General features: G+C 50.1%; 1 protein-coding gene across 2 annotated transcripts in view; it reads right to left on the bottom strand.

Annotated features, from left to right (window-relative positions):
* Window positions 1–1,244: 1,244 nt before the first annotated feature.
* FAM163A (family with sequence similarity 163 member A) overlaps window positions 1,245–27,728 on the bottom strand; it is a 71,337-nt gene continuing 44,853 nt past the window's right edge. For both annotated transcript variants that reach the window (XM_027612644.2, XM_027612645.2), the window contains exons 2-5: window positions 9,321–9,412; window positions 6,137–6,158; window positions 5,021–5,135; window positions 1,245–4,444 (exon numbers count right to left, since the gene is read on the bottom strand). In XM_027612644.2, the coding sequence (XP_027468445.1) occupies window positions 4,037–4,444; window positions 5,021–5,113 (501 nt within the window). In that variant the 5' untranslated portion in view covers window positions 5,114–5,135; window positions 6,137–6,158; window positions 9,321–9,412 and the 3' untranslated portion in view covers window positions 1,245–4,036. The remainder of the gene's footprint in view (window positions 4,445–5,020; window positions 5,136–6,136; window positions 6,159–9,320; window positions 9,413–27,728) is intronic.

Below are 27,728 nucleotides of genomic sequence, written 5' to 3' on the forward strand. Positions count from 1 at the left end.
GAAACAGCTTTTCTCTGAAGCCCCTGGAGAAACCTCAGGGACAGGGTAAGGTTTTGAAGATCTGTATTGGCATGATGCAGCTCATGGGGCTGATGGTGTCAAGGGTACCAAGGGCTGTGTTGGTTAGAGAAGCCCATGGGATTTGGGGTGATGGGCCTGTGATCTTGATCACTGCTCCTGTCTTCCCTTCCCTACCCATTTGGGCATGGAAGGTGCAGTAAGACCTGAGGCCTGGGGCTGAGCTGAAGGTGCTCAGGTGTTACCCAGGAGAAGAATGGGGGCAGGGCTGTGACCCCCACCCATCGCCTGGGGCTGCAGAAAGATATGGGGGCAGCCCCACCTCACAGAGATGCCGGGTGAGAGGTTGGGGGTGGAGTGGGCCTGAGCCACTTCGCAGGGGAGGGGATGGCTTGAGGTTGGGGTGTGTATGGTGATGACAGAGATCAGCTTCAGGGTTTCTGTTCCCAGCAGACAACCAGTGACAGAACTGTGGCCAAGGGCCACCAGGGCTGAGGGTGAAGTTGTGCCCTGTGGGACTCCCAGAAGGCCTACAGGGGCAGAGCTGCCCACTGCCCACCCAGCTGTAATCAGGGCTCACAGTGGCCCTGAGATGGGCAGAGGGTGTCTCTGTCTCTCTCAGACCCACGCATGGGCCCACACACAGATCCACCCTCATCCTCATCTCCCCTGGATGCTCCCTTTCACACATACATTCCCTTCCTCTCCTGGTCTGGCAGAGAGGATCTGGTCCCCAAACTCCTCTTCTGTCCCCTCCCAACATGCAAGGGCTGGCTGTGTAACGCTCTGCTCAGGTCTCCTCGGGCTTCAGAGGGTTGGTGATTTAACCCAGAACTACAGGTGGGGCTACCACAGGCCTGGATGGTGAGGGGGGCAGGGAGCAGGGCTGAAGCCTGGGCTGCTCCCCAGTGAGGCTCCCTGCAGGGGGCTGGGCCACTTCACCTCAGGGGCGGCAGCAACTACACTTCACGTCCCCTTTCCCAACAAACAACCCATCTTCCCTGGGCGTGAGCTCTGATGGAGGCAACATGGCGGATGGGACCTGTTAGTGTGGAAGCAGGAGGGGAGAAGAAGCTGGTAGATTTTGGTGGTGACAGTGGACATTCTGGGAAATAAAAAGGAGCATTCGCTCTTAAAACCATGCCTGGCTGCCCCCTCCTCGGGTGAATAACAGAGGATTCTGTGGGATTTCTACTTCAAATTCCTCATTTATTTGGACATTCACTTGGTTGTGACTCCAAGTTATCAAAGATGCAGGATGGGAAATCTGTAGCAAGAGCGGTGACGTGGAGGTGGAGACAAGATGGCAGACAGGAAAGTGTTCCCAGCTTCTTCTCCTTCTCTTCCTGTTAGGGTACGATTTGAAAAGTGTCCAGACAGTGTCCCATGGGACAGACTCCACAGAGACGAAGTGTGCGGCGCAGTTGAATGGGTGAGCTTCCTCTTCTGTAGGTAAGGCCCTCCCCGTGACAGGGGGATGGACAGGCAATCCGGAGACTGTGCCCTGCACGCTGTGGGGGGTGTGTAGGGGAGAGCCGTGGCCCATCACCTCTCCAGTGTCCCCAAGCCCAGATTTCAATGTGTTGACAAGATCTAGGCTGGGAAAGCTACAGGATGACAGGGGACTGTTTAAGATGCTTTTCATTCAGGGACCTCAATAGATCAGAGCCAGAAGCAGGTGATAGCCGACAGGGCTGTCTTGATTTCGCCAAAGGCAAGAGGAACAATGTCATTATGTTTTGGTGAGGAGCCACCACCCTTGCTGTGGCTGATCAGCTGTGGAATTCCTGGGCAGCAAGGCACAAGGGCTGGTCGTCAGGAGGCCAAAACAGCTGTCAGACCCAGCAGCTCGTGGCAAGGGGGGTGCGCTTGGCCCAATAAGGACGGGCAATGGGATGGCGCATGTTAAAGTTGCTGTCCCACACCGGTGCCTCTGGACTGGGAGGCAGATCTCATGACACCCTGCTTAGAGCTGCCTCCTGCTATAAGGACCTGTTACTGTCTGAGATGCCCCAGGAGGAGAATCAGACAAACGTGTTTGCTTTTCACCGAACAATTAAAATTGTTTTGCCTGCTAAACCTGTATTTCACGGTGGTGGCTCAGTCCTCAACACACATCCACGTGCACTGGATCAGGCCATTGGCAAGTGCATCTAGCCCCTGCCAGGACTCGGGCAAGGAAAAGCAGTGTGGCCGGCAGATCTTTTCAGGAAGTCCTGGCTGTTTCTTAGGGACCGTCTGGGCAGGTCTCCTTTTCCTGGAGAATATGGGGTCTCAGAGAAGATAAATGACTGGTCCTAGAGCTAACGAGTGACTTCAGTGTGACCAGACCCCAGGTCCCCTGATTCTTCACCGGGTGTGCCCTAATTACAGCTGAGATGCAAGGTGACAAGTGCTCAGACAAAGTGAAACAGGAGGTGTGGTGAATCCTCTCCTCCCCTCCCCTCTCCCAGATGCACCTGGCCCTTTCTCAAATGCAAAATCACGCTTTCCGCAAAGGGGCTAGCACTTTCCCTGCCCCACCCTCTGCGGCATGCGGTGACTCAGAAGTGCTGGGGGTTATGTATGTCCTTAGAAGGGGGAGCGGCCACCCCCTTAGTGTAGAGGCAACTGGAAAACTCATCAGGTGCACTTCCTCAAATGGCATTGGGCCACAGCGGAGTTCTACGTGGGAAGGGAGGGCTGGGCTCGGGCAAGTAACAGGCCCTCACTGGAGACTGGGGGGCTGGGGGGGTACAGCGGAGGGAGGGCGGCAAGCATGGAATCCAGGAGTGGGGGCCGCTGTCCCCGGTGCAGTGAAGTCGTCCAGCTCTATGATGATGCTGCTGGAGGCCCAAGTAGAAGGCTGGGCCTCTAAAGGGGGTACATGGCTTCAATGCTGCAGCATTGTCCCCCGGAGACAGCAGGCTCCCCCTGCACCAGCCAGCTGCTTGCTAGGGGACTAGCTACCTTAATCATCTTCCACTCATGCTGTCTGAGGGTCAGATTTCCCTTTCTAGTCCGTACATCAGAGCCCCTTCCACTCTGCAGCTCCCAGAGACCGCAAAGCCCCTGGTGTGTGACGTGTGCGGGTGGTGACAGGTGTGTGCCCACCTGAGAACACACGCACCCTCACAGCACTGCTCCCCCATGCAGCGCTCAGGGTGGCAGACCGGGGCCCCAGAGACCATCAGCAAGAAGGTCTCATCCGCCAAGCTGCTCAGACTCCGTAACAAAACTTCAACAAGGTTCTCCAGCAGGGGCAGCTGGTTCCAGAGGCAGAGAAAGAGGATTTGGGGGGAGACAAGGTTAGGCTTCCCTTTTCGGTGCATTCCCCACAAATAACCTTAGGCCACGGCCTTCCGAGTCCACTCAGTGTGTCCCACGAGGAAGGGGAACGTAGCGGGTTCCAGAATCAATATCCATATTGGAGCAGCGACAGGGACTGCAGTCCCCATGATCATCACATACAAAAAAACTAGCTTGTGAACTGGGTCTCGGATTCGGATTCGTTTTAGCAAGCAGGTCCCGAAGAGGGGGAACACCTTCCCCTCCCTTCTCAGATTCGCAGTGCCTTATCTCTCACCTCTCCCTGCGCCCTCAGTCCCCTTTCTCCTTCCATCGCCCAAGGAGGCCCCCCACAAGAAGGCCTTTGCTTAGCTTTCCCTGCTGTTCTTCCGCTCAGAGTCCAGCAAAGCTGGGGGGAGCGAGGTAAGCAAGAGGGGTGGTGGCAGGGCTGGAGCTGGGGGAGGAACGTTCCAGCACAGACAGAGGCACGGCTGCCCACACATCCAGCCAGCCCCCACCTCTGGGCCTGCCCTGGTTCTCAATGACTCGGCAGCTTGAATCCACTGTGGAGCAAGAAAAGCCAAAAAACAAAAACAAAAACAAATACAAAAACAAAACAAACAAAACAAACAAAAGAAAACCACTGAGATTGTCCTTGTGGGCTGTTGGAGGGGTCCCCTGCTGCCCCCCCCCCGGTTGTTCCTGCCGGGACAGCAGCGTCGGTATGTGGAGGGGTCAGGGGGGAAGGGGGTTACACGTCTGTACTAATAGCCCTTGGATTGGTGAAGACCTCGCGCCCAGAGCCTGGCCACGTCACCGGGTAACTCTGGGGCACTGCCAACTTGAGGGGTGGGGGTCCCCCTTCCTTGTAGTATGTAGGAGCGAAGGAGAGCCTCTCGCCTCCGCCCCCATTGGGCACCATGTCAGCCGTCCGTATGTAAAAGGGGGAGCTGTATGGGGAGCAGGTGGTGCAGTGGCCGGCCACCACCCCACATGGCTGGCCGCAGGGCTCGCTGGTGAGAGGCGCCAGGCCACCTCGGCCGTCCAGGCCTTGGGAGCTGCAGGCATTACAGCTGGGGCCTCTGGGGTGTGGGGGCAGGTCGTGCTCCTCCTCCTCGTCGTCTGCATCTTCGGCTCTGCTCTTCTTGCAGCAATAATACTGAGGGGAGAGGGGGGGAGGGATGCCTGAGGGCCAGATGCTCCCCTTCGGGTGTACAAAGGCACCGTGCCCCTTGCGCACCGAAGACCCTGCGCAGAGAGCTTTTTGGTGTTGGGACTGAAACTCAACACCAGACACCCACGTTCCACCAGTATGTATATTCCCAGCCTTGCCAGACCAATGCCTTCCCTTCTCCTTCCCCTACTTCCGAGGGCGTTAACTCCAGGCTGTGGTTGAGAGAGGCAGGACCTCCGTGCCACATTGAGGACAGGGCTGGGGTCGCTGGGAGCAGCTTTCTCCTAGCCTCTCCAGAGGGGTGCCCCTTCCCAGCACTCCTAAAATCTCAGCTGTGCCAGAGACACAACACAATGACCCGATATCTCCCCGGCACGGCCTCTTTGGGGGACCCCAAAGTGTACAGAATGTGAGAGACGCATGGCTCCCTTCTGGCCACCCCCGATTCCCAGCCCCCCACGCCTCATGGCTTTGAGCTTTGTCACCTCGAAGTGGGCCTCCAGTTCCAGTTTTTGCCCCGAGATTGGGGACATGGTCTGCTGGTGGCCCCTGGGGACTGACCTGGAGCCTACAGTAACACAGGACGGCAATGATGCAGAGGAGGATGACCGTAGCTAGGATTCCGCCAGTGATCACAACTGTTCCCGCTGTCATCCGCCCGACGCCCCATCAAACTCTGCAAAGACGTGTGCGGAGAGGTGAGGGGCAGCCACACCGGGCGTGGGGCGGGGAGGTCCTCCTGGAACTTTCTACACAGTTGGAGGCAGGGGGGGGAGCCTGAGGGCAGCTGGAACAGGAGGGCTGCGAGCACTGAGACGCCAGGGGCTTCCTGAAGACCGAGCGAGGCTGCAGCCTGGGCCCGCCTAAGCCGGGGGGGGGGGGGGGGGCCACCACCGCGAGAGGGAAGAGGGGAAGCAGAGCGCTAACGGACAGCATCATTCTGCTCTCAGCTTCTGCTCAGTTTCAAAGGTTCTTGCTGTGCCTTTCTCTCATTCTCCTTCTCTTCACATCCTGCTCAGCAACCCCCCCGCCCTCACCCTTGAGGCTCCATCCGAGACACAAAGACAACAGCTTCCTTTCCTGGGGGCTTAGTCTGTGGCACTGCCCTAAGCTCTCCCTGCTTGTCTCAGGTAATCCTCAACATACCTTTCAGGATGGTTATTAATTATCCCTGTATCACACATGATGAACTGTGGCTTCGACTGGTTTGGCTGAGATTCTACCCAGCCTGGCTCACCCCAAAGGCCATGCTCTTAATCACTGTCCTCTAGGGCACACACAGCAATGGACTCATTGAGCCCTGGACTCAGGTGCAGGGGACAGGGTCCGAACCTCCAAAGTTCCACCTGGTTCTGCCCTGGCTCAAACCCACACTCCTTTTGGGAGCATCTCTGTTCTCTTTCCAACTCTTGTGGAAGACGAGGGCAAGGTGAGCCCAGAAGGTGCGGGCAACAGGCAGCATTCTGGCTCCTGGATGGTGGTGGCGAGTCTAGAGAATGGTCCTGCTAATGGGGGTAAAGCTCTGGCCTGGGGCAAACTCCCTCTTGGGCACTGAATGGGGACTTCCCAGCCCCCCCCCCCCCCAGGCACATGGGGACGAAGACTGGCCGTGCCCATGGAGCAGGAGGGTGGGAGGAGCCTGGGCATCTTGAAGGAAGAATGACCGTGAGCACTTACGTTCAGTAAAGGGAACAGTGACCTGCAAGACAATAAAAGGGACAGAGCTATTGGAAGAAGAATGTTACCCCTGAAAAAGGCCCCAGGGGTTAGATTAGTCCCTAAGCCCCCTCTTCCCACCCCCACTCTGCCCTCTTCACTGGGAGCTCTGTCACCGACAAGCCCACAACCTCCCAAGTCAGCCTCCGGCTGTGCCTCCCACTGCTGCTTGACGGACATGTCACTCAGGTGTCCCTGTGGGATGTCAAACTCTGGCGTCTGGTGTGATAGCCTAAGTCATCACCCTCTTTCCAAATGGATGCCCCCCCCCATTAGCGCTTCCACCAGAGTAGGCTGTTCATTACTCAAAGGGCAAGCGGGGCTGGATCGCAAGCGGCAGTCCACTCAGGAAACTGTAGGCCCTGCTGTGTTCACCTGGCGGAAGGGGCACCTTGTTCTTCAGCCAGATACGTCTGCCCCTCACTGTCACCGTGCACCTTTGCCCTGCCCCACTGCCTGCATGCTCACCACCACCTTATCTCCCCTCTTCACCTCCCACTCTCCCCCTCCATGAAGCCTCTGTCCACCAGGCAGACCCAATTCTTAAGAAGCTCAGAGCCTAGTGATGAAAAGACACTTAACATACCTTATGATAAGGCCTAAGACACACAGAGCAGGAGCTGTGGGGACACAGAGGAGGGAGCGACTACTACTTGGGGAAAGTTCCCTGGAAGAGGTTATGCTTGAGTTGGGTGCTACAAGCTGAGTGGGAGCTTGCCCAGTAGACAAGGGGAGAGGGCAGGCTGAGCAGTCCAGGTGTGTGAGATACCCTGATGGCCTCCAGGAACCGTAAGGAATCTGGAAAGGCCGGGTAGGGTAGGCACCAAGTGGGAGAGGCTATAAGCCAGGCAAGGATTGGCATTCAACTCTCTCGGAGGCCACAGGGGTTCCTGAAGGGCTGCATGAGCCTGCTTTCTCCAGCTGTTTAGATCCTGCCCACCCTCCAGCGCTCTGAGAGACCCCCCCGGCTCCCCCATCGTGGCGCTCTCTCTCTGGATTCCCACAGCAAAGCCTTTCCATGGACCACTTTCCAAACCCTCTCTTGGTAGGATGCTTGTCTGCTTTCACGTGGGAACATCGTGACTCCTCCAGTACATGAGAAGTCCGATGCGATCAGGAGCTGTGTCCTATAGAGCTTTCTACCCCTGCAGCATTGTACCCAGCGCGGGCTGAACGTGTTTGCTAATCCCTCTGGCCTGGCCGCACAGCACGTCCACCGGCCTGACAGTGATGACTCTGATCCACCACCAGGGGGCAGCAAGGTGCACCGCTCAGCTCCCATCCCGTCTTGCAGACCTGAGCATCGCTGTTCGAGTCCAATTTGACTGACTTTGCCCAGATGCATGGCGGGCCGTGCTTCAGGGATTCGCTGGGCATTTGTGGGGGGATGGGGTGGGTGGGAGACGAACTTCAGCCTTGGGAGAATGTGTGTGCCTTCATTACAACATGCCGTCACTCTCCCCTGCTTGCCCTGCATGCTCACGACGGAGGGCCATGTGAGAGACAGAGAGGCCCTTGGAGTGACCTGGAGTTGAAGGCAGCAGTGACTCACTCTACCTGCAAGGCTTGGCCTTGCCCCCTGAGATGCTAGCCTGTTTTAGGATACAGGGAATGAGGAAGCTATCTAAGAACAGAGCCCTCCCTCCTTCTGACCTCCATGCCTGGCCTCCCCTTTTTGGGTACCATGCAGCGGTTCCACAGAAGTGGCCTGGAAAATAGGGGGGAGGCATGGCAGAGGCGCACATCTGAAGGCCCATCTGAGGCCCAGCTGTGCCATTTAGCAGCCACCCCATCTTGGAGACTGACCTCCTTTCTCACTTGTAAAAGAAAGCTTAACAAAAAACTCAGCTTACCAGTACGATTGTGAGGGAAAAAGCGAGATTCGCATATGCAAGAGCCCCTTGGGAACTCTAAGAGATCCTTCAAATGCAGTTATTTGCGGGGAAAGGACGGCCCAGACATTTTAGATGTCGGCTTCAATCTGGCCTTACAGTCAGAAACCCAGAAGGCGCTCGTAAAGGGCATGTGGGCAATGCCCAAGTCCCCACCACCTTCCCTACAGACCCCGTACTCATGGTACAATCTAGCATTTAAATTCCTATATCCAAAGGCTCCTATTATTGCAGGTGGGTTCATTTTCTCTTTGCAACTAGACGCAAATGATCACAATAGCTGCCTGAATCTAAAGAGCACTCTACAGTCTACAACGTGCTTCCATTTCCATCCCCTCCTGGGACGGGCAGGTTCCAAGATGGCCCCAAATGAGCCCTGCCTCTTGGAAGTCATGCCTCGTGTGCTCCCCTTCCCTTGTGGGGGGTGCCATCTGCGACTTACTTCTAACCAACAGAACACAGCAAAGGTGAGGGGATGTCACCTCTGTGAATAGATTATATAACATTCTGAGCACTTTTTTGCTAGCCAACTCCTTCCCTTGCTGGTTTGGCTGCAGCAAGTTGCCGCGTTGGGAGGCCCATGTGCCCAGGGACAGGGGGTGGCCTCTGGCCCTCAGTCCAGTGACCTAAATGGAACTGGACAATCAACAGAAGTGAGAGCGGAAGCAGGTACTTCCCCAGTCAAGCTTCGAGATGAAACTGAAGCCCCAAGACACCTTGAAGGCAGCTGATGACAGACCCTGAGACAGTGGACCCAGTGGACCATGCCTGGATTCCTGACCCACAGACACTGCGAGCTGGTCAGCGTGCGTTGTGTCAATCTGCTAAGTTTGTGGGAGTTTACCATGCAGCAAAAGATAATGGATACGCCTCTGAACCACGCAAAAACCCCACATGCAGGAGAGAAAGTCGGACCTTTAAGTGACTTGCCTCAAGTCATGAGATAGCAAGTGTCTGAGTCAGGACCCAAGGGCCAGTGCCGTGGAGTTTCCATCCTCCAAAGCTGCCTTCTGCTGAGCTTCCTAAGGACAGGAGCAAAAGGTTCCCTCCCAGGGCCTGGCAGATGGGCTCCGTGGTGGCCAAGCCAGGGACCAAGGGCAGCCAGAGAGGACAAACCCATTGCCAACTAAAGACTCCTGGGGCCTGCCCTCTGTGACCACAACTTTCTGGACCTCACTCCCCACCAACATCCCTCCCCACCCACCAGACACCTTCTCCTGGGGGGAGAGGGTCAGCCTGCACCTCACACGTACGTGAAACAGCTGGGACAGCGACGGCTTGGTCACGCAGGCTGCGCCTGAGCAGATAGAGGTTGGGGGTGCGTCATGGCCAAGGGCATCAGTTCCTGCCAGAGAAGAGAGGGGAAGATCAGTGAGAGCTGGAGGGGGAGGCCGAGAGGATGGACAGACCCCGAGACTGAGTGGATGCCCCCCAAAGGGCCTTGTTTGTTGGCTTCCATGGCTGCCTCAGTCTCTGAGGCCCCCAGCCTAGGAACGCGAGGACAGGCCCTATACGACCACATCCCATCCCGTTCTTGTTTCCTTCGCTCAGTGCCATTGTCCGGAACCCACAGCCCAACATGGTAGCAGGACGCTGGGCGCGAGCCTCTGCCCATTCTGGGAAGTGAGGCTCAATGCAGGGAAGGGGGGTCGAGCTACCTCTTTCACACGCCCCTGGAGAATTCTGGTCTATCCCCTGGCAAACGTGTCCTTGTTGCCTGTGCGGCTTTTTCTCTCTTTTTTCTCTGGCCCCACGCACCTCTTTCCCATTCCCTTCTGCAGCCTTCCCTGGGCCCGTCCATATTCCCAGCGCCCACAGCCGCATATTCCTGGCCCTCACTCCAAAGTCCCGACCTCCCTCAGGACAACATGCCAACAGGACAGTCGGATGAGCACATTCACGCTGGTGTGCTGATGGAGGAGGGGGCAGCAGGGTCCTACCAGGACATTCAGGAATTCAGTGGAGGCTAATTCCTGGGAGTCCCTTCAAATGAAAATTCTTTAAATATCCACTCAACCTGATCTACAGGAGAGTCTGGGCCTTATACTGGGAGTAGGAGAGTGAGGAGAGCTCTCTGGTGAGGTTTCGCTCTGCTCATTGTCCTGAGGCGAGAAGGCCCTGCTGGGTGTCTTTGTAGTGGGGAGGGAACCCAACTGATAACTGGATCCACAGAGCCACCTTCCACAGGGATGGGCTCTCTGCGGCAGCCGGAAGCTGGAGGTCAAAGGGCACACTAATGTCTCAAGGCCTGGCACTTGTCAGTGTTCAGCAGGTCCCAGGAGCAGAACTCTGGGAGAAGCTGAAAAAGCAGATGTTCACCTACAGAGTTGGCCCATCCCCGCCTTCACCTCCCCTCTAGATCTATGCCTAAATGCCTGGGATAGGTCTGGAATGTTCTGGGCACTTGGGCTTTCTTTTCTCAAAGATGTTCTTACTCTCGTTAAAATGGAAGTCATAGATAGCTGGATGTCCGAGGAGACTCTTCCTATCTAAGTTTTGATTCAGATGCCAATTGATAGAAACCAGAAGACTAATGTGCAAGTTTGGGACAGGTCCCTCTTCCCCAGCCACGTGCAGAGGAATATGCATGGGAATGTCGAAAAGTCTGTTTCAGGATCCAGGAACCTTTCTCCCACTTTGTAAAATACAGATGGGTCACAAATTTGGTGAAGATCTGGTGCGGAAGATTTCCCTCAGCAAGTTGTTGCTGAGCCATGAATCCCCCCACCCCCAAAGGGAGGAGGGCCGTGGGTCTGGCAGAAAATGACTGGCTGTCCTGAGTCTGTCCAGGAGGGCCAGCCAGAGGCGTGAGAAGAGCCTAGTCCACTAGGCTGGAGCTGGACATCCAGATGCCCAGGGGCTGAGCAAGGAGTTGCAGGAGCTGCCTGGGACAGGGTCGATGTGTTTGCCTGGGGTAAGGGAGCTGCAGGAGAGAGGGGCCCAGCTGGGAACCTCAAAAAAGCCCACAAAAAAATATCCACAAAAGCAAGAGCCCCTCTGAAGCTTCCCCTGCTCTCTAACCGGTAAGAATTCCCCATTTCAATCTGGCAGCTCGTGAAACAGAGCTCTTGGGGGTGGTGGGAGGAAGGGAGGAGTTGGGGAGTAGAGACAGCAGAGGGACACAGCACACCGCCCCAGCAGCTTCCAGCCCGAAGCAGATCCAAGCTGGCACGGAGAAGAATCACACAGTGTCAATTATTCAATGACTCCGACTTCTCAGTTGAGACTGTAGCTACAGCTGAAAGGTACCACAGACTCTCACCTCAGAGTGGGTGACACGCAATGGGACTGGCCCAAGTTTTTATCTAGGGGCAGGGGAAGGTTTCTTCCATGGAATACATTCTAAAGTAAAGGGATGCTCAAAGAGAGAAAAAAAAAAAATCAAAGTTGTTCGTTGAGCACAAATCATGCAACATGCTTGTTCAACCTACCAGTTACTTTGAAAAAAATGATCCGTGGAAATGGAAGGACTCTGAGAGATCTGGCCCAGGATCTCTTTTCTAGATGAAGAAACCAAGTTCAGAGAGGACACGTGACTGGCTTAACCACACACACCAAGACAGAGACAGAGCAGCAGAGCACTGGGAGTGGGGCCCCCCGGCCCCAGTCCCTGCCCTGCCATTAGGCTGTGGTCTCTCCCATACTTACTTCACCAGGTGCTAAGGTGTCCCCTGAAGCAGGGTCTTCCAAATTATCTTGACAGTAACAATCACCCAAGTCAGGTGTTAAAAAACAGAGATTCCAGACCTACCAAGGCAGCATCTCCAGAGAAGGGGCCCGAGAATCTGAGTCTCACCATCTGGCCCCTTTTAGGAAATGACGTAGGAATGAAAGTCTTTGGGAGGATCTCAGGCTGTAGGCAGCAGGGGAGGTAGGTGACCTCGCAGAGGCTGGGGCATCATCTGCTGCCCAGAACGTTGGCTCTGGATTCTGTGTCCTTGGGGCAAGCAGACCAGGAGGAAGGAGGAAGAGGGGAGTGCAGGAGAACTGTAGGGACGTGGCAACCCTGCATGGGGGGTGGGGTGGGTAAAGAGGTCAGGGATGGGGAATCTTAAAGGCCATTCTTCCCCGAGAGGCTGCGGGGAATGAAAGGCCACCCGGATAGGATGTATTGGGAAGCAAGGGCCCCACTGCCCCCGAGGCCAGGGGTCCGTGACTTCAGCTCACTGAGGCGGGGCCACCTTCTCCCTGCCTGCAGGTTGCTGGCAGGCAAGACAGCCACGGCTGGCAGCAGAACGAAGAATTAACGACTGGCTGGCCCCTTGCTCCCTGCGCAGCCCCCTGAGGAGCACAGGTTAATTGAGTGAGGCCTAAGCACCACTGATCTCAATTTCTTCCCAGGCAAGTAAGCCTCCTCCAACCATTTATGAACTCATGAAATTGACACAGCTGGTTAGCAGCGGGGGAGACCCAGAACAGGTCTTCTTGTCTGTTACCAGTCTTCCTAGCCTGCAATCCTCAGACCAGGTCGGCAGAGGAGAGGGGAGGAAGGGGTGCCTTGGACTTCGACTGTGCCCGTGGCCCTCCCCAAGCCCATATCCCCGGGAGGAGGGTGTGAAGAACGGCAGCCAGATGGGCTCCTCTGTCCCCCGTGGGCAGCCACGGCAGCAGAGACGCACGCACCGGTTGAAAAGCGGTCTCTTCGGGGACGTACAAGGAATCCTTGCAAATCGGCAAGGGAAAGAAGGGACACTTGTCGTAAGGGGCAATGAGGCTACCAGGAAAGTGAAGAGACGCCCAAACTCACGGCTAATCTGAGGAATACGAACTGACAACACAGTAGGCTCTCACTTTACGCCGGAAGGACCGGCAAAAATTAGAAAGCTGGCTCATGCCCAGGGTCGGAGCCACCCTAGGAATTTAGGGGCAGCGCTGGTGGGGGCGAAGCCAGAGCAGCCCCTGAGGGAGAGATCCGTGTCCATAGTCATGTTAAGTCCGCACATACCCCCACGAGAAGCAATTCTGCTCCCGAGTCTAGGTCCCCAAACTTCTCAACGCATCCGTGAGGGGTCATGTGTGAAAGATGTGCATTGCTGTGTTGTTTATGGTGCAGGGAACTGGAAGCAAGCTCCGTGATCATCATGGGGGAGTGGAGAAGCAAAGTCAGGTAGATGCCATCTCACAGGATAATGCGACTGTCGAAAGCACTGGACCAGAGAAACAGCAGTAAATCTCAGCACCGCGCTAAGTAAAAAACAAATAAACAAAAAGCCAAAAACAGAGCGAGCTGCCTAATACTGCCTACATAAATTTAAAATGCAAGCGTACAGATCAATAATTCACATTTTCAAGAACACATACTAAAAAATGGGTCACATTAAATGTTAGAATGGGTGCCTATGGAAGAAGGATGGCATGGAGAGGAGCAAAGAAAAAAGCATATAAAGCAAGAGAAGGGCCTGGCACAGGCCCAGGATGAGCGATAATGTATGGAATATGATTAACTTCACCTTCTGCACCTGAGGTCCAACGTGAACAAAGAGAAAAGAAAGCAAGGGGCTGTTACCACCTCCAGGAAGCGTCCCGTGATGTACTTAATGCCGCACATTTTTGTTGAGCCTCCCTCTCTGTCCCCAGGTAACTATTTGTTCATACACTGCTGCCCTTTGGGTGTACTCTGCCTCCTTCATTCGATTACAGACCATCTGAGGGCACAGACTTGGAATCCTGTGTCTTCGTAAAACTCCACTCCAGCTGCCTTGGTGTTCTGCACATTCTAGACACAGGAATGACCAGCTCTAATGGGGAAGTCGTTTTGTATGCAGGGTGCAATCCCAACACACAGCCTTGCATTCTGGGCTCATCTGCTGTGGACAGTGCAAGGAGCACTAGGGTTAGAAGTACCAAGACTTGGGCTTCGGTTCTCTCTTCTATACTCCCTTGGGTGCCTTTGGACAAATAATGACCTCCTTGAGGTTCACCTGCAAAATGAAGGTAAACGACACACCTTTCCTTGCATGGGGAGGATGATGGGAAGGGTGATGTTATTTTATTTATTTTATTTTATTTTTATTTTTTTATTGTTATGTTAGTCACCATACATTCCATCATTAGTTTTGGATGCAGTGTTCCACGATTCATTGTTTGCGTATAACACCCAGTGCTCCACGCAGAACGTGCCCTCCTTAATACCCGTCACCAGGCTAGCCCCTCCCCCAGCCCCCTCCCCTCTAGAAGGGTGATGTTATTTTAAATTATGCCGTCTTCTGGAGAGAATGGGTGTTGTTCCAAGGACTTAGGGTCCCTGTGGTCCTCTGTGCCACCAACAGAAGGGATAGCCCTTCATTCTCACTTGTCCCTTGATGACTTGACCATGCCAAGGTTTGGGAGTAGATGTGGTAAGAGCTGGACCACTCGACACAACAGAATGAGAAGAATGTATTGAGGTGGTAACAGGTGTATGGTAACAGGTGGACCAAAGAGGGTGGGATAAGGAAGAAAAGGGATCCAGAAAAATTGGCTGAGACTGGGGGGGGCGAGGCAGGGGCTCTGTTGAGTCTCTTGGCCAGTTAAAAATCCCAGCAGTTAGTGCAAACGGCTTTTAAGATCTGGGCGGTCTCTATGTTTTTTGTGTTGTCCTCTCAAATTGCTGGTGATTCCTAAATGTGAATGATCTTTTTCTCATTTGTGGCAATCAGATGAAGGGGCTGAGCTCAGACCTGGGTGCACATCGGTGGAATGCAGATGACACAATAAGGACTAATTCAGCAGACGAGGGTTTGAGCAGGTCCTATCTAGATCCTTAGAACACATGACCCCAGCTCCGATATGAGTTATGCCTCAGGTAACTCATGTGAAGATAGTTTGTCTTTCTCTTCCGTTCTGGCCTTGACCTGCCTCTCAGATACAACATGTCCCTACGATCCCTGATCATGACCTTGACTAGCATTCCTGCTGGGATCTTTGTGTCTCAACATGATACTCATGGAAAACCTATGTCATTCCCCTTGCTTATTCTTTACCTACTAGTTATTGAGCACAGAGCCTGGCATTGAGCCCCACCTCGGGAGCACAAAGGTGATGAGGCTGAGCACCCTCAAGAAGCTTACAGGGAGTGGGTGAAGAGTAAACAGTAGGGAACATGGTCCCAGGACCCTCAGATGGAGGGCCTGCGGTCATACTGCAGTCCTTATCAGAGCCTGCAAACTCCCTGGAGCAGGCAGAGCTGCTTGTTCAGTGTTTGGGGTCATCAGTAAACATTTGCCACAGATAAATAGCCAAGATGGGGGGCCCTGCTCCTCTCAGCCCAGGGCCGACCCAACGGTGTCACCTGCATCCTCGATGCCTCTCTCAGAGGCGAGGCTGAGCCCACCTCTTCCCTGTCTGGGGACGCACAAAGATGGACCCCTTTGCACGGTCCCTCGGTTAAAACTGCGCTGGTCCCAGAAGAGCAGTGGGCGCAGAAGGGGCCCCACCTGTCCCAGCTCACAGCCTTCCCTGAGCTCGCCTCCTGCAAACCCCAGCTGCGCTCATAGTCTATAGACACTGTGGGACTTAATTGTGAGTCATTTTCGATGGGCGGAGGCTATTTTGTACAGGTGACCCTTGTCTCTGCAGCTCTTGGAATCAGGATCCCTGACCATATAGATGTCCCCTCCCTGCTTCAGAGAGACCAGAGCAGAGGCCGGTACACTTCTTAAGGGTGTGGTTCACCCTGGACTTGGCTTTGTTTCCCTTGCTGCCTTCAAAACAATGTTCCTTACCGCTTCCAGAATTTTCCTGGGTTTCATCTTGTCTGATCTCCAGGCATGGCCTTTTTTGATTTCTTTTCCCGAAAACATGAAGTTCAGGAAAGCCATCCACACAGCTAATTCAGGGAGAGTGGGAGCACCCTGCCTGCATCATTCTTCCACGAACGATGTGGCTCCTGAACACGCACGGTGGCCCATCACTGTGCCCCCCTCTTCTACCCCCCCCATTCCATGCTCTTGCCCAGCCTGACCACTTGCAGGAGGGAAGGCGGCACCATGACCTGTGTCATGGGAAGGGATTGGCTTTTCCTTTCCGTGAGGGGCATTGTTCCGCACCAAGGGCTTGGATTTCTCTCCTTCTGTATTCGATGTCTACTGCTGTTGGGAAGGTGTTCTGAGGCCACCAGGCAGCAGGCCTCCAGCCCGATGACGGCTAAGCTGGCTTGTTAGGGAAGGCAGATGCATCTGTAGGGTTTGTTCCTCCTCTCTAGCAAGATGTCAGCGGGCTGGAAGAGATCCCCGTAGGAGCACAGGCCACGCAAGGGATGGGGAGCTTGGTTTTTGAGGCCAGACGGTGATGAGGAGGGCATGGCATTAGGACTGGAAAGGCAGCCGGAGGGAGCTAGCCTATACAGGACTGGTCATGGACCGAGGCGTCAGAGCAGGGCAGGAGGAAGTGGGAGGTTTGCTCAAGGCTTTCCAAGGGGGCCAGGAGTTGAAGTAGGGATAAGATTATACCAAGGGAAATTCAGACCAAATCCAAGATAAATCTCACAGGACATAAGCAAGTGTAACAGAGATGGGGAAGTGTTGACCCCTGTCCCACAGGGACGCTTGGGAGCATTACAGAGCGGGTGGCCTCTCCTGCCGTCCAGTCCAGGGGACCAGGCCTCTTCCTACACCAGCTGAGGCTGATGGGGCCAGACTGAGGGCAGGAGGATGGTGGGACATCTGGGGAGGAACGAGGCGGCTTCTAGGTTTAGAGACCTTTAAAAAAGGCAGCAGAGTGTACTCAGAATCCTTCATCATTTCAGAGAAAACATTCTAAAATGGGCAAGAGAGGCCCAAGGAGGACTCTCAGAAGTCCAGGAGCAAGGCGATCAGGTAAGGGAGGTCGCAGGCCTTTGCCGGTGTGCTGGGCGTGCGGCATGCCAGGGGGACCCATGGGAGCCCAAACCAAGGGCTTCAGTGAGGACTCCGGGCAGGACCCCATGGGCAAGCCCAGCCCAGAGGGCCGGCAGAATCCACAAGGAAGGCACGCGACTGGATCAGAACAATACCATCCCCTCGGCCACACGGACTGGAGCTCCCCCCTCCAACCCCGACTCAGTGAGCAGGGATGGGGAGTTCACGTCCAGACGTGTCTCATCCTCAAGTCCACGGCACACCACAATATATATGGTTCCTGCTCCACGTTCTGGGTCTAGTACTTCTCAACTAATTCTTTGGGTGTCTTTGTGAAGGGCCAAGTTAAACTCCTCTAGAAACTGACCTGCTTAACTATCAGAGTCAATATTGTAGAGGGAGTAAAACTAAGGAACCAGCATCTCAATGAATCGTATTTCTGTCTGAATGACGTGCTCAGATTTCTCTGGTAGTGGTGGTCTTGTGGTGCTTCTTTCAGCTGAATCTTTATCCCTTTGTACCTTGTAGATGAGGTCAAGGAAGCTTTCATAGATTCTACACTGCAGCTCTTAACTCTTCCCCCAGAAACAGAGATTAAGGACAGGAGCCCAATTTCATCCCCTGGCACCCAAGGGCTGAGGCATGGGTGGGGTGGGGACTGCATGTGGCCACCTTACCCATCGGGGGAGCTTCCAGAACAGGCCGATCCAGATCAGCCAGAAAACAGGTTAGGAAGATTAGGAAGAGCACCTTTACACTTTTTTGTGTGTAATAGGAAAACATGTTAAGGTAGAATGTTCGTAGGTTCTCTCCTCTGCTTTCTGCTAAACTGTGTCTACCAGCTCATCTCCTGGAGTGGGCAGATTTGGGGTAAAAGAGAGGCTGGGAGGTCCCATGCTGTTTGAGTTTATGTGAGCTAGAAAGGTCAGAGTGCCGACCTGAATACACTTGGACAATGAGAGGAGAGGAGGAGAAAATCCAAGAGCCAGCATGAAAGGCATTTGAAAAGCATTCTGGAAGGACAGAGAGAAGAGGTGGCCACCATGTGTGTGAGATCCTGGGAGAGACGAAGATGGGGGAAAGAGGATATTTTGAAGTTTTTTATATATTATGAATATAATTTCTCCCATGGGGATCTTCCCAAAATGAGCAATCAAGATTTAAACTGCTTTCCAAATATGTTTTTTTTTTTTTTTTTTTGCATATTGGATTGGAATTTCCTGGGATGAGACTCGTTGAAGGGACTGAGACTATGGGGTAAATTTTTCTTTTCTTTTGTGGGTTATAATCATAAAGGAAGATGATTTGTCTAAAGAAAAATGATCAGTAGCAATTTCGTTAAATCAGTTCCACTTTTGATAAAGTCGAAAAGCATTTACAAACTTCCAAAATGTTAAGCTTGTGTGTGTGTGTATATGTGTGTGTATGTGTGTATGTGTGTGTATATGTGTATATGTGTGTATGTATGCGTGTATATGTGTATGTGTGTATATGTGTGTGTGCGTATGTGTGTATGTGCGTGCATGTGTGTGTGAGTGTGTGTGTACACGTGCTTGCTTCTGGAGGGGCACTATGGAGCTTTCCTCAGGTATCAGAGAGCTCTGTAACCAGAGAGGTTAAGGACCACCGAGTGAGATGATGTATAGAAAAGACTATAAAAGAGGAACGGGATGGCTAAGAAGACAGCAGCTCACTAAAAATAAAAATAAAAATAGAAAGGAAAGAAGAAAAGGAAGAAGGGATGGGAGGAGGGAGGGAGGCAGACTCCTGTCTTGGGACCTACAGGTAGAGGAAGGAAGAATCATTAAATTTAAATCAGCTATGCGTGGTCAAGACAGGATGTCATTTCCACAAGCAAAAATAAGCCAAACAGAGGGAAGAAAGTAAAAAGACACAAAGAAGTCAGGGATTTGGTAGGAAACAAGAATGCTAAACAGCTCCTCAAAATGTTCCCAGCAGGTGCCCCCTCTGGGATGAGCTGACCGTCCCCACTGACCTGTGGCCAAGACAACAGCACACATCTGGGTCTCTGACATTTTTTAACCCCCAAAGGGGATATTTTAAAAAGACCTCCTCCTATGTGAGTGATCACTTCTTAATTTCATACATTTTCCTACTTGTTATTTTGTGCTTTTTAAAATCAATTTCTTTGAAAATTACCAATTAAGCAAATCATAATACTTATGGTGTCATAAATACTATAGATATTTGTCCTACTATGGACTCCTTTGCCATGCAAAAGTTTAAAATTTTTAGGGAGTTAAATCTATCACTTTTTCTTTCCTACTTTGCTTAGGAAGTTTTCTTGCACACAAGTTTATGTCAGGGATTTCTCATTTTTTAAATGTAATTGTTCATCCAGCATGGGTCTGGTTTTATACTCTAAAGGTTTCAGTTCTAGTATTTTTTTTAGACAGGGAATCAATTCTTCCAGTTGAACCTAATTTTCTTAGAACTAAATTATCATCTTTACGCACATATTACATACATATTAATTTTAGATTTATTTATATACAGATCTATGTGTGAATCTGCTATTCAGTTCTACTTACCTATCCACCTACAATTATTAATAAACCCTACTGTCTTTATTAAGTTGCCTCATAATAAATTTTAATAGCTGGTAAGACTATATTTTAACTTTTTATTGAAATGCAACATACAGAAGGTGCACAAGTCATAAAAAAGCACCTTGATGAATCTTCCCACATTGAACACACCCATGTAAGCTGCACCCTTGAGGCCTCCCCTGGAGCTCAAGCTTATAGGTCTGCTTGAACCCCAGCAGAACTCTGCCAGATGGCATGTGAGTACAGACTTTCCCAAGGCCTCTAGCTCCTTTGTTGCTGGCTCTTGGGCTACAGCTTCTTACAGGATGGCTTAGGGCTTCGGAACAGGAAGTCAAGGTAGGGAAGATTGTCGTGGAGGGACTATGATGAGAAAAGAGATGGGGGCTCTGTTCTAGGGCTTTTCTACCAGAGGAGCACTGAACTGTGTCATCTGTAAATAAGCAAAAGGGAAAATCTGAAGCCTGTACCCTCACTGTTTCTTATCAACAGCAGGAAGAGCTGGTCCATTCCCCTTTCAAACTCTGGTATCCAGGCCAGTGTGATGGGGAGGATGTGGGACATAGTCCCCTTGAGAGAGTGAGGGGCCGTGGGTGAGGGCCAGGGGGGCTGCTTGCTTCCCCCTTACAGAAAGCCACCAGGGGAGGACACCCAGTCCCAAATCAGAGCTGCTCTGGGTAATATTGTAAAACGGGATTGTTTTGTAGACAGGGGAATTTTTATGGGTGATGCCGTGTTTAGGAAAATATTTTTCTTTCTTAATTTGAGTATAGACTGAACTGTCTCTGAGAACGATGTGACCTTGGGTATGTGGTATGAATGTGTGTGTGTGTGTGCGCATGCACACGTTTGAACCAACACTAACCCTCTGGAGAACTGCGGTAGGCATCTCTGCACATGGTGTTGCCTGAGAGAGACAGAGAGAGAGCCAGACAGATATGGAATGCCAAAACCCAACTATGACTGCTCTGTCCCAAATGCCTGATGGAATTCAACACCGACTCGCTCAGACTCTGTGAAATAAACTGCTGGCATACTGTGTCCTTGCATTGCCACAGAGGAAAAGGGAACAGACCTGAAGGAACGACCACACTCTCTGAGTCACGGATTGAAGAATGGTCCCCTCCGAGAAAGAGAGACAGAAGAGGAAGAATGGAGAAATAGCTTGCTTTCTGTCCCTTTGGATTACAGTATTGAACTGGCCAGACTCAATATCCACTTAAACTTCCTCCTCCCTGCAGAAGCCTCCCCTCTAATTATTTCCAACCTGCCTATCAAATGTGTTACACACTCGAGCCTTGGGGGCGGGGTGGTCAGAGGGATGAGCCACGAACGGTAAGGGTGCATTCGTTCTCCACCCCACTATTGCATGGAGGCTAATGTAGCAGAGGCAGCACAGCATGAGAAGGCCAGCGACCCCAGAGTCCGGGGAGAAGAGCCACTGAAATGGAGCAGCTGAGAATAGCAGGGAGAGGAAGAGCAGCAGCGTACCATGAGGAGATGCTGAGGCTAGTGGCGGCCTTGTGATCGGATGTGGCCAGCTTCTGTATTTATTAAATTTTCTGGAGGAGGTGGGTGGAGAGGGGAGAGGAAGAAAGACAACATTTGGGTAACAGATAAAAGAAGATGAGCTGAAAGTTGCCTGTCTATAACTGTCACTTGTTCCAGCTGGTTTACCCCCAAGGGTCATTTATGACAGATTTCTCTCTCTTCAAAAGACAGCTTTTTCAACATCTCAAGACAGACAGCATCGCGTCAAGGCCCTTCATGTTCTGCTAGCTGCTGGGGCAGAGAAATCTCCAAATCTGGGACCTGGGCCTTGCACATGGTAATGTAGGGACTCAGGGTCCTCCCATGTAGTGACTCTGCCTGTCACCATCAGCCATCCAGACAGAGGAAGAATGGGCGATCACTGCAGGAAGGGTTTGGTGGGCCAGACCGGGAAGGGGGGGGGGCATGTCACTCCCACTCACATGCCATTGACCGGCCATGCCCAACCACATGGGAGGCCGGGAGGCATAAAGGGGCTACGTGCCCAGGAGGAAGGAGGAGCACAGTCCCTAACTTCTGATCTACCTTTTTTCCTTGGCATTACCTCTTTGCACTTTTGCTCCAAGAATACCGAAAATGTATGTCGTTTCCTAGGTAAGCCATTCTCTCTCCTATCTCTCCATCCTTATACATACTGTTCCATCTTCCTAGGCCACCTTCTCCACCCTGATTTATTTGGCAAATTTCTATTACTCCTTTAGGAATCAGCTCAAGAACCCCCTCCTTGACTCCTCTAGGCAGATTGTAAGCCCTTCTTATTCTCTATCTTATGGAAACCTCCTTTGCAGCACTGGCATGATTTATAATTCATAATTTATCATTGTTATTAATTGTCAAAAAATCTGCCTCCTTTGCTAAACTGCCAGCCCAAGTGCAAGCAGGAATGTTGTTTTCACCTTTGTACCTGCTTCGCAGAGTGCCTAGAACAAAGAGGACTCAGTAAACACTCACTGATTGAATGAACGAAAGAATATCTCCCCCAGTTTTCTTTTTTCTTCAGGCTAAATGTTTTCATTTCCTTCTACTTTTCCCCAAGCGGCATGGCTACCAGTTTTTCACCATCCTTGTCTCCATCTTCAGAATGAGCTCCAATTTGTCTACATCCTTCAGAAGATGCAGAGCCAAGGATCTGAACAGGACACTCTGGGTTTGAACTGATTGGTGCTGATTCACTGGGCTGACTTTGCCCCTTTGCTTCACAGTAAATCCACAGCAGGTGGGGGACCGGGCCTCAGCTATGGTCATAGATCCTTCTTTCCCCTTGGAATACTTCCCCCTAACCACGCACATCTACTATTTCACCCAGTAATCATCCATTCTAATAGACTATTTTAAAGACCTTAGAGGAGGGATGTTAAGTTTAGATGTGTGAGGTATTGCTGGGTTATGTGAGACTCTGAAAGTTATGCCTGATGCTTGTCTGTCCATAGATTGGGGTGGTCACTTCACAGCAGATTTTCTTTCCTAGTGGGGAAATCACTTAAATAGCCTCTTTTTGTCACATAAATACAAATGGCTGGTGTGGTAGATGGGGTGCAACATCTATTCTATCCTCCTTCTTGCCCATCTTATTGCAAGGCCAAGGCTGGAATGCTAAAAGTGACATTTTCCAGACTCCCTCGTATCTAGGGTTCTGGACATGATGTAAGTGTAGCCAATCAGATGCACTCACATGAGATTTGGGAAGTGGAAGTAAAGCAGAAGCTGCTTTTCTGCTGCTCTGCTGGCAAGTGGGCTTATTAGACATGGAGTTTTCTGGAGCAGGGTTATCAGAGGTCTCAGTGTCTCTCAAGAGGCAGGGCTAGTGGTGTCTATTTTTTGCAGCGGTGGATCCAGCAGGATCTGTGTGGCCCGGAAGCCAACAGTTGTGGTGGCAGCTTCCTGATCTCTGGATTACAGCTAAGGCCATGTACAGCTATGGCCAGCAGCTACCATCTCAGCCTCATGATCCCTCAGCTTCCTGACATGGTGCTGTCATCCCAGGAGTCACCTGTAGGGGCTCAGCCTAGATCCTGCCCCTTAGATCTTCCAGTGATTTGTAAGCACCTAATCCCCTGTATTAAATACACCTCTCTGGAAACAGCTGAAATGAAATAAACCAAAATAAAGACAACTAGAAAAAGAAAAATAATTTTAAAAGATAGAGTGGGACGCCAGGGTGGCTCAGACGGTTAAGCGTCTGCCTTCAGCTCAGGTCCTGATCCTGGGGTTCTGGGATTGAGCCCTATGTCAGGCTCTCTACTCAGCGGGGAATCTGCTTCTCCCTCTCACTGTCCCTCTGTGCTCTCTCTCTCTCAAAAATAAAACCTTCAATAAAATAGGTAGAGTGGCTTCTGTTTTTTGCAACCCAACCAAATGAATAGGCATCCACTGACCTCCAGGAAAGGTAACCCAAACCTTTTGCAGTTTGATGAAAACTGTACCTCCTTTCATGAGGCCACAGCTGAAAACTTAAGATATGAATTTGCCTAAGTGTCCCAAGATTCTTCTGAGAAGGCAGAAACCAAGACTTTATCTCCTTCTCCCCAAGATTTGAAGTTAAGGAATCCTGTGGAGTGGCCCTGACCAAGGTCTGCTGGAAGTAAAGAACTGCAGGGGTGGGGACGGGGCGGGGGCAGTGGGTATCTGTGAAGGATTCAGGCTTAACACAACAGCTTAACAGTTGTGGGGAAATTGCTCGTCCTGAAATGTCACCTGGCTCAGGCCAGAAGCCTCTCCTTATCCAGCTGCCTTAGCATAGTATGGGGCTTTGGGGGACAATGGCTGGATGGGAACCAAGAGATATTTAAATTGGTACCATGACCTGTTCACCACATCAGCAGGGAGGACTTTGCCACAGCCGTGGACATACATGTCCAATGGACAACGCAGAGCTAGCATTCAGTATTACATCATGTAACATCAATCAATGCAAGAAGACTCACCAGAATTTCTTGTTTCTTTCTTGATCTTATACCTAGAAACAGGAGTAGCCTCCTCGGGGCTGAGTAAGACCCTTAAGGCTTGAGGGAGGAAGGCAAGAGAGGTCTCAAGAAGGAGATATGGAACTTTCAGCCAATAAGAACATTTGAGGGTTGAGCAGTTAATTAGAGAAATAAGAGTAATGAACTCACTTGTATCCCAAACTGGTGAAGTGGGTCATCCAAGTTATAGGCAAGAAGAAAAACCTGACTACATTCAAAATTCACACTTATGTATGAAAGAACTCAGAATAAAAATTGATGAAAAGATAAATAATAAATTGGGAAAGTAACTACAGTAAATATGAGAGCATATTTTGATGATAAAAGAATATATTAAGATCAAATAGGTAAATGACCAAAGCACAGAAATGGAAGTTTACAAAGGATAAAGTAAATTAATAACCATATGTAGAAATATCCAATTTCACTACTAGTCAAAGAAGTGCAAAGGGAGACATATTTCTTCCTTCTACTAAATTAGGGGAAATTATAATACCTAGTGCTGATTAGATTGGGGTTTAATACTCTATATTGCTGGATGAAAATTTGTAAAACTCCATGGGGAAAATACGCGGCAATATTTCTTTTAGAAATGTACATAACAAAGGCTTCTAGCTCTAAACAGCTAAGCAAAAGTCTGTATCTTTCCTACCTCCCAACGTCTCATTGAAATAATAGAAGACATATGAAAAAATAACCTTAATAGCAGCACTGGGAAACCAGAATGGTGTGACTCCAATTGCGAATTTCTGGATAAGATGAAGCTGATGGGAGCAGATTGATGGTGAGCCCCAACAACCCATGACCCCCTAACAGATGGCAAAGAGGACATCCAAACCAAGTGGTTTTCCTACCAGAGCTCTGGCATAATCCCAATATCAGAGGCACTGGACCTTGGGAAAGAAGATAGCTTTAGCCCTCAAACTTGGGCCTTCAGACAAACTAGCTGAGCCGACCTCTCCCCCTACTGCCTGGGCTGATGGCTTGGGCACTTGCCTGTGGGATAAACCTTAAGTTTAAGGCTCTCCGAAGGCGGAATTTCACCTCAGGAAACTCCCAGAACAGACACTAAAGTTAGATAAACAAAGGAGTACCCCAGTGATCAGGAGAGACGGACAGCCACTAAACCCAAAAGTCAATGACTTATTGTTCATCTTCCTAGTAATCAGGAAATGTAAATTGAAACAATAATGAAGTAGCATTATTTGCCCATCTGATTGCCTAATATGTGAAAGGCTTGATAATATGTAGTGTTGTTGAAGGTAGGGGGGTACAGGCCCTCACATGCACTTGTTGGTGGGGTATAAACTAGCAGAGCCAATTTGAGGGCAATTTGATAATATGTGCCAAAATTTGAAAGGCACATACACTTTGCCCCAGCCAATTCTACTTCTAAAGAACCCATCCAGAGATTTCTATGTGCACAGAATACAGGTACAAGTACATTCCTTGTATTATTTGTAACCGCAAAAACTTGATAAATAGCCATCAGTAGAGCAAAAGTTAAATGAATTAAAGTTCTCCCATGGAGTTGTTAAAGAGAATGAGGTAGAGTAAGATTCTATTTGCATTAAAAGTTGGTGTATGAGGGCACCTGGGTGGCTCAGTTGGTTAAGCATCTGCCTTCTGCTCAGGTTATAATCCCAGCATCCTGGGATCAAGCCCCAAGTCAGGCTCCCTGCTCAGTAAGGAGTCTGCTTCTCCCTCTGCCCCTCTCCCTGCTTGTGCTCTCTCTCTTTCTCTCTCACTCACTCCCTCTCTCTCAAATAAATAAATAAAATCTTTTTTTAAAAAGTTGGTGTATGAGATTAACACTAAAAATGTTCATATCGTTTGATGCAATATTCCCGTTTCTGGAAATATATCCAGAAGGAAATGATCCAAAATAAGGAAAAAGCTAGAATCAGAGAAAAAGTTAACTTGTAGTGTTATTTATAATTGAGAAAAAAACTGGAAACAAGCTAAATATCTAGTGATAAGGAAGTTATTTGTTTATGCATAACAGTCAATGAAACATTGTGTAGTTATTGAGTTATAATTATGAACACTTTATCCTAACATGGAAAAACATTTAAGAGGATAGGCTTGGACATAAATTCATGTAAAATATAATCACCATCAGGCAAAACATAGAATATAAATGAAGAAAAGAATAGACTATATGGCATTGAGCTGGGGGTAGAAATGATGTATAAGGACTGTAGATGATTTTTTCCTTTACTTTTATCACTTTCTCTAATGCTGTTTTATAATAAAGTCTTATAAATTCTTTTTGTTGTTCTATAAATCCTCTTTAGATGAATTCTTATTTGCTTTTCAGTAATTCTAGTTACTCTGATGTCCCTCCTCCATGCCCCTTTCCTACTACTCTCATGTGCACGCTTCTCTTAGAGGGTGCAGGATGATGTCTATGGTTACATGTTTCTGTGCTGAGTTTGTGGGTAAGAAGCCCATGCCTTGGTGCTAGAGGGCCCAGGTTCGGTTTCTGCTCAGTGGAACTTTAGGTAAGTCACTCAGCCCCTCTGAATTCCCACTTTCCATTTCCTTATGGCAATGCTTTTCCTACTTACTTGGTTACACTGTCCTGTAAATATCCCCCTTTGGCATTTCTTTGTTACCCTGAGTTCACCTTCATGTAATATCTGTCTGAATTCCTTTCCAGACATAAACTCCTCTGATGCAGGGACCTGTCTTATTTATCTTGTATCTCCCACAGCATCTAGCAAAGGGCTCTGTACATCATGGGTACTCGTATTTGTTAAATCAAAGTCTCACATAGAGACTTTGTGAACCATATAAGCCCTTCACAAAAGCAAGGAATTGCTGTTTTTTAATTAGTTAAATTCTTTGCAAAATATGCTTTTTGTTACAAATTATTCAATTTATTTAAATTAAAAATTTTTTTCACCCATTTCTGCCACCCCCCATCACCCACCTCTGGCAACTACTAATCTGTTTTCCATATCTACATGCTTGTTTTGGAGGGTTTATTTGTTTGTTAAGATATCACATATAAGACAGATCATACAGTATTTGTCTTTCTGTCTTATTTCACTTAGCATCATATCCTCAAGGTCCATGTTGTTGCAAATGATAAGATTTCACTTTTTTAATATGTTTATATATTTACATATCTAAATAATATTTCCTTAAATATGTATACCACAATTTCTTCATGCATTCATCCATCAATGGACAATGAGGTTGTTTCCATATCTTGGCTATTGTAAATATTCTGCAGTGAACATGGGAGTGCTGACATCTTTTCAAGTTAGTGTTTTCATTTTCATCAGATAAACACCCAGAAGTGGAATTGCTGGATCACATGGTATTTCTATATTTAACATTTTGAGGATCCACTACACTGTTTTCCACAGTGACTGCACCAATTTACACTCCCACCAACAGTGCACAAGGGTTCTCTCTTCTCCACATCCTCACCAGCACTTGTTATTTCTTGTCTTTTTGATAATAGCCATTCTAATAGGTGTGAGGTGATATCTCATTGTGGTTTTGATTCACATTTCCCTGATAATTAATGATATCGAGCATATCTTGATTTTTTTAATATGACATCAAGAGCACAATCACTAATTAATTTCTAGTTTCATACCATATACCATGATGCTTTTAATGTTTTATTGAATTTGGGTTGCTAATATTTTGTTGGGAATTTTTACAGCTATGTTCATCAGGGATATCAGCCTGTAATCTTTTTCTCAGGGCATCCTTGTCTGATTTTGGTATCAGGGTAATCTGTCCCA

Source organism: Zalophus californianus, chromosome 10 (genome assembly GCF_009762305.2).
Source record: "Zalophus californianus isolate mZalCal1 chromosome 10, mZalCal1.pri.v2, whole genome shotgun sequence".
Lineage (NCBI taxonomy): Eukaryota > Metazoa > Chordata > Mammalia > Carnivora > Otariidae > Zalophus > Zalophus californianus.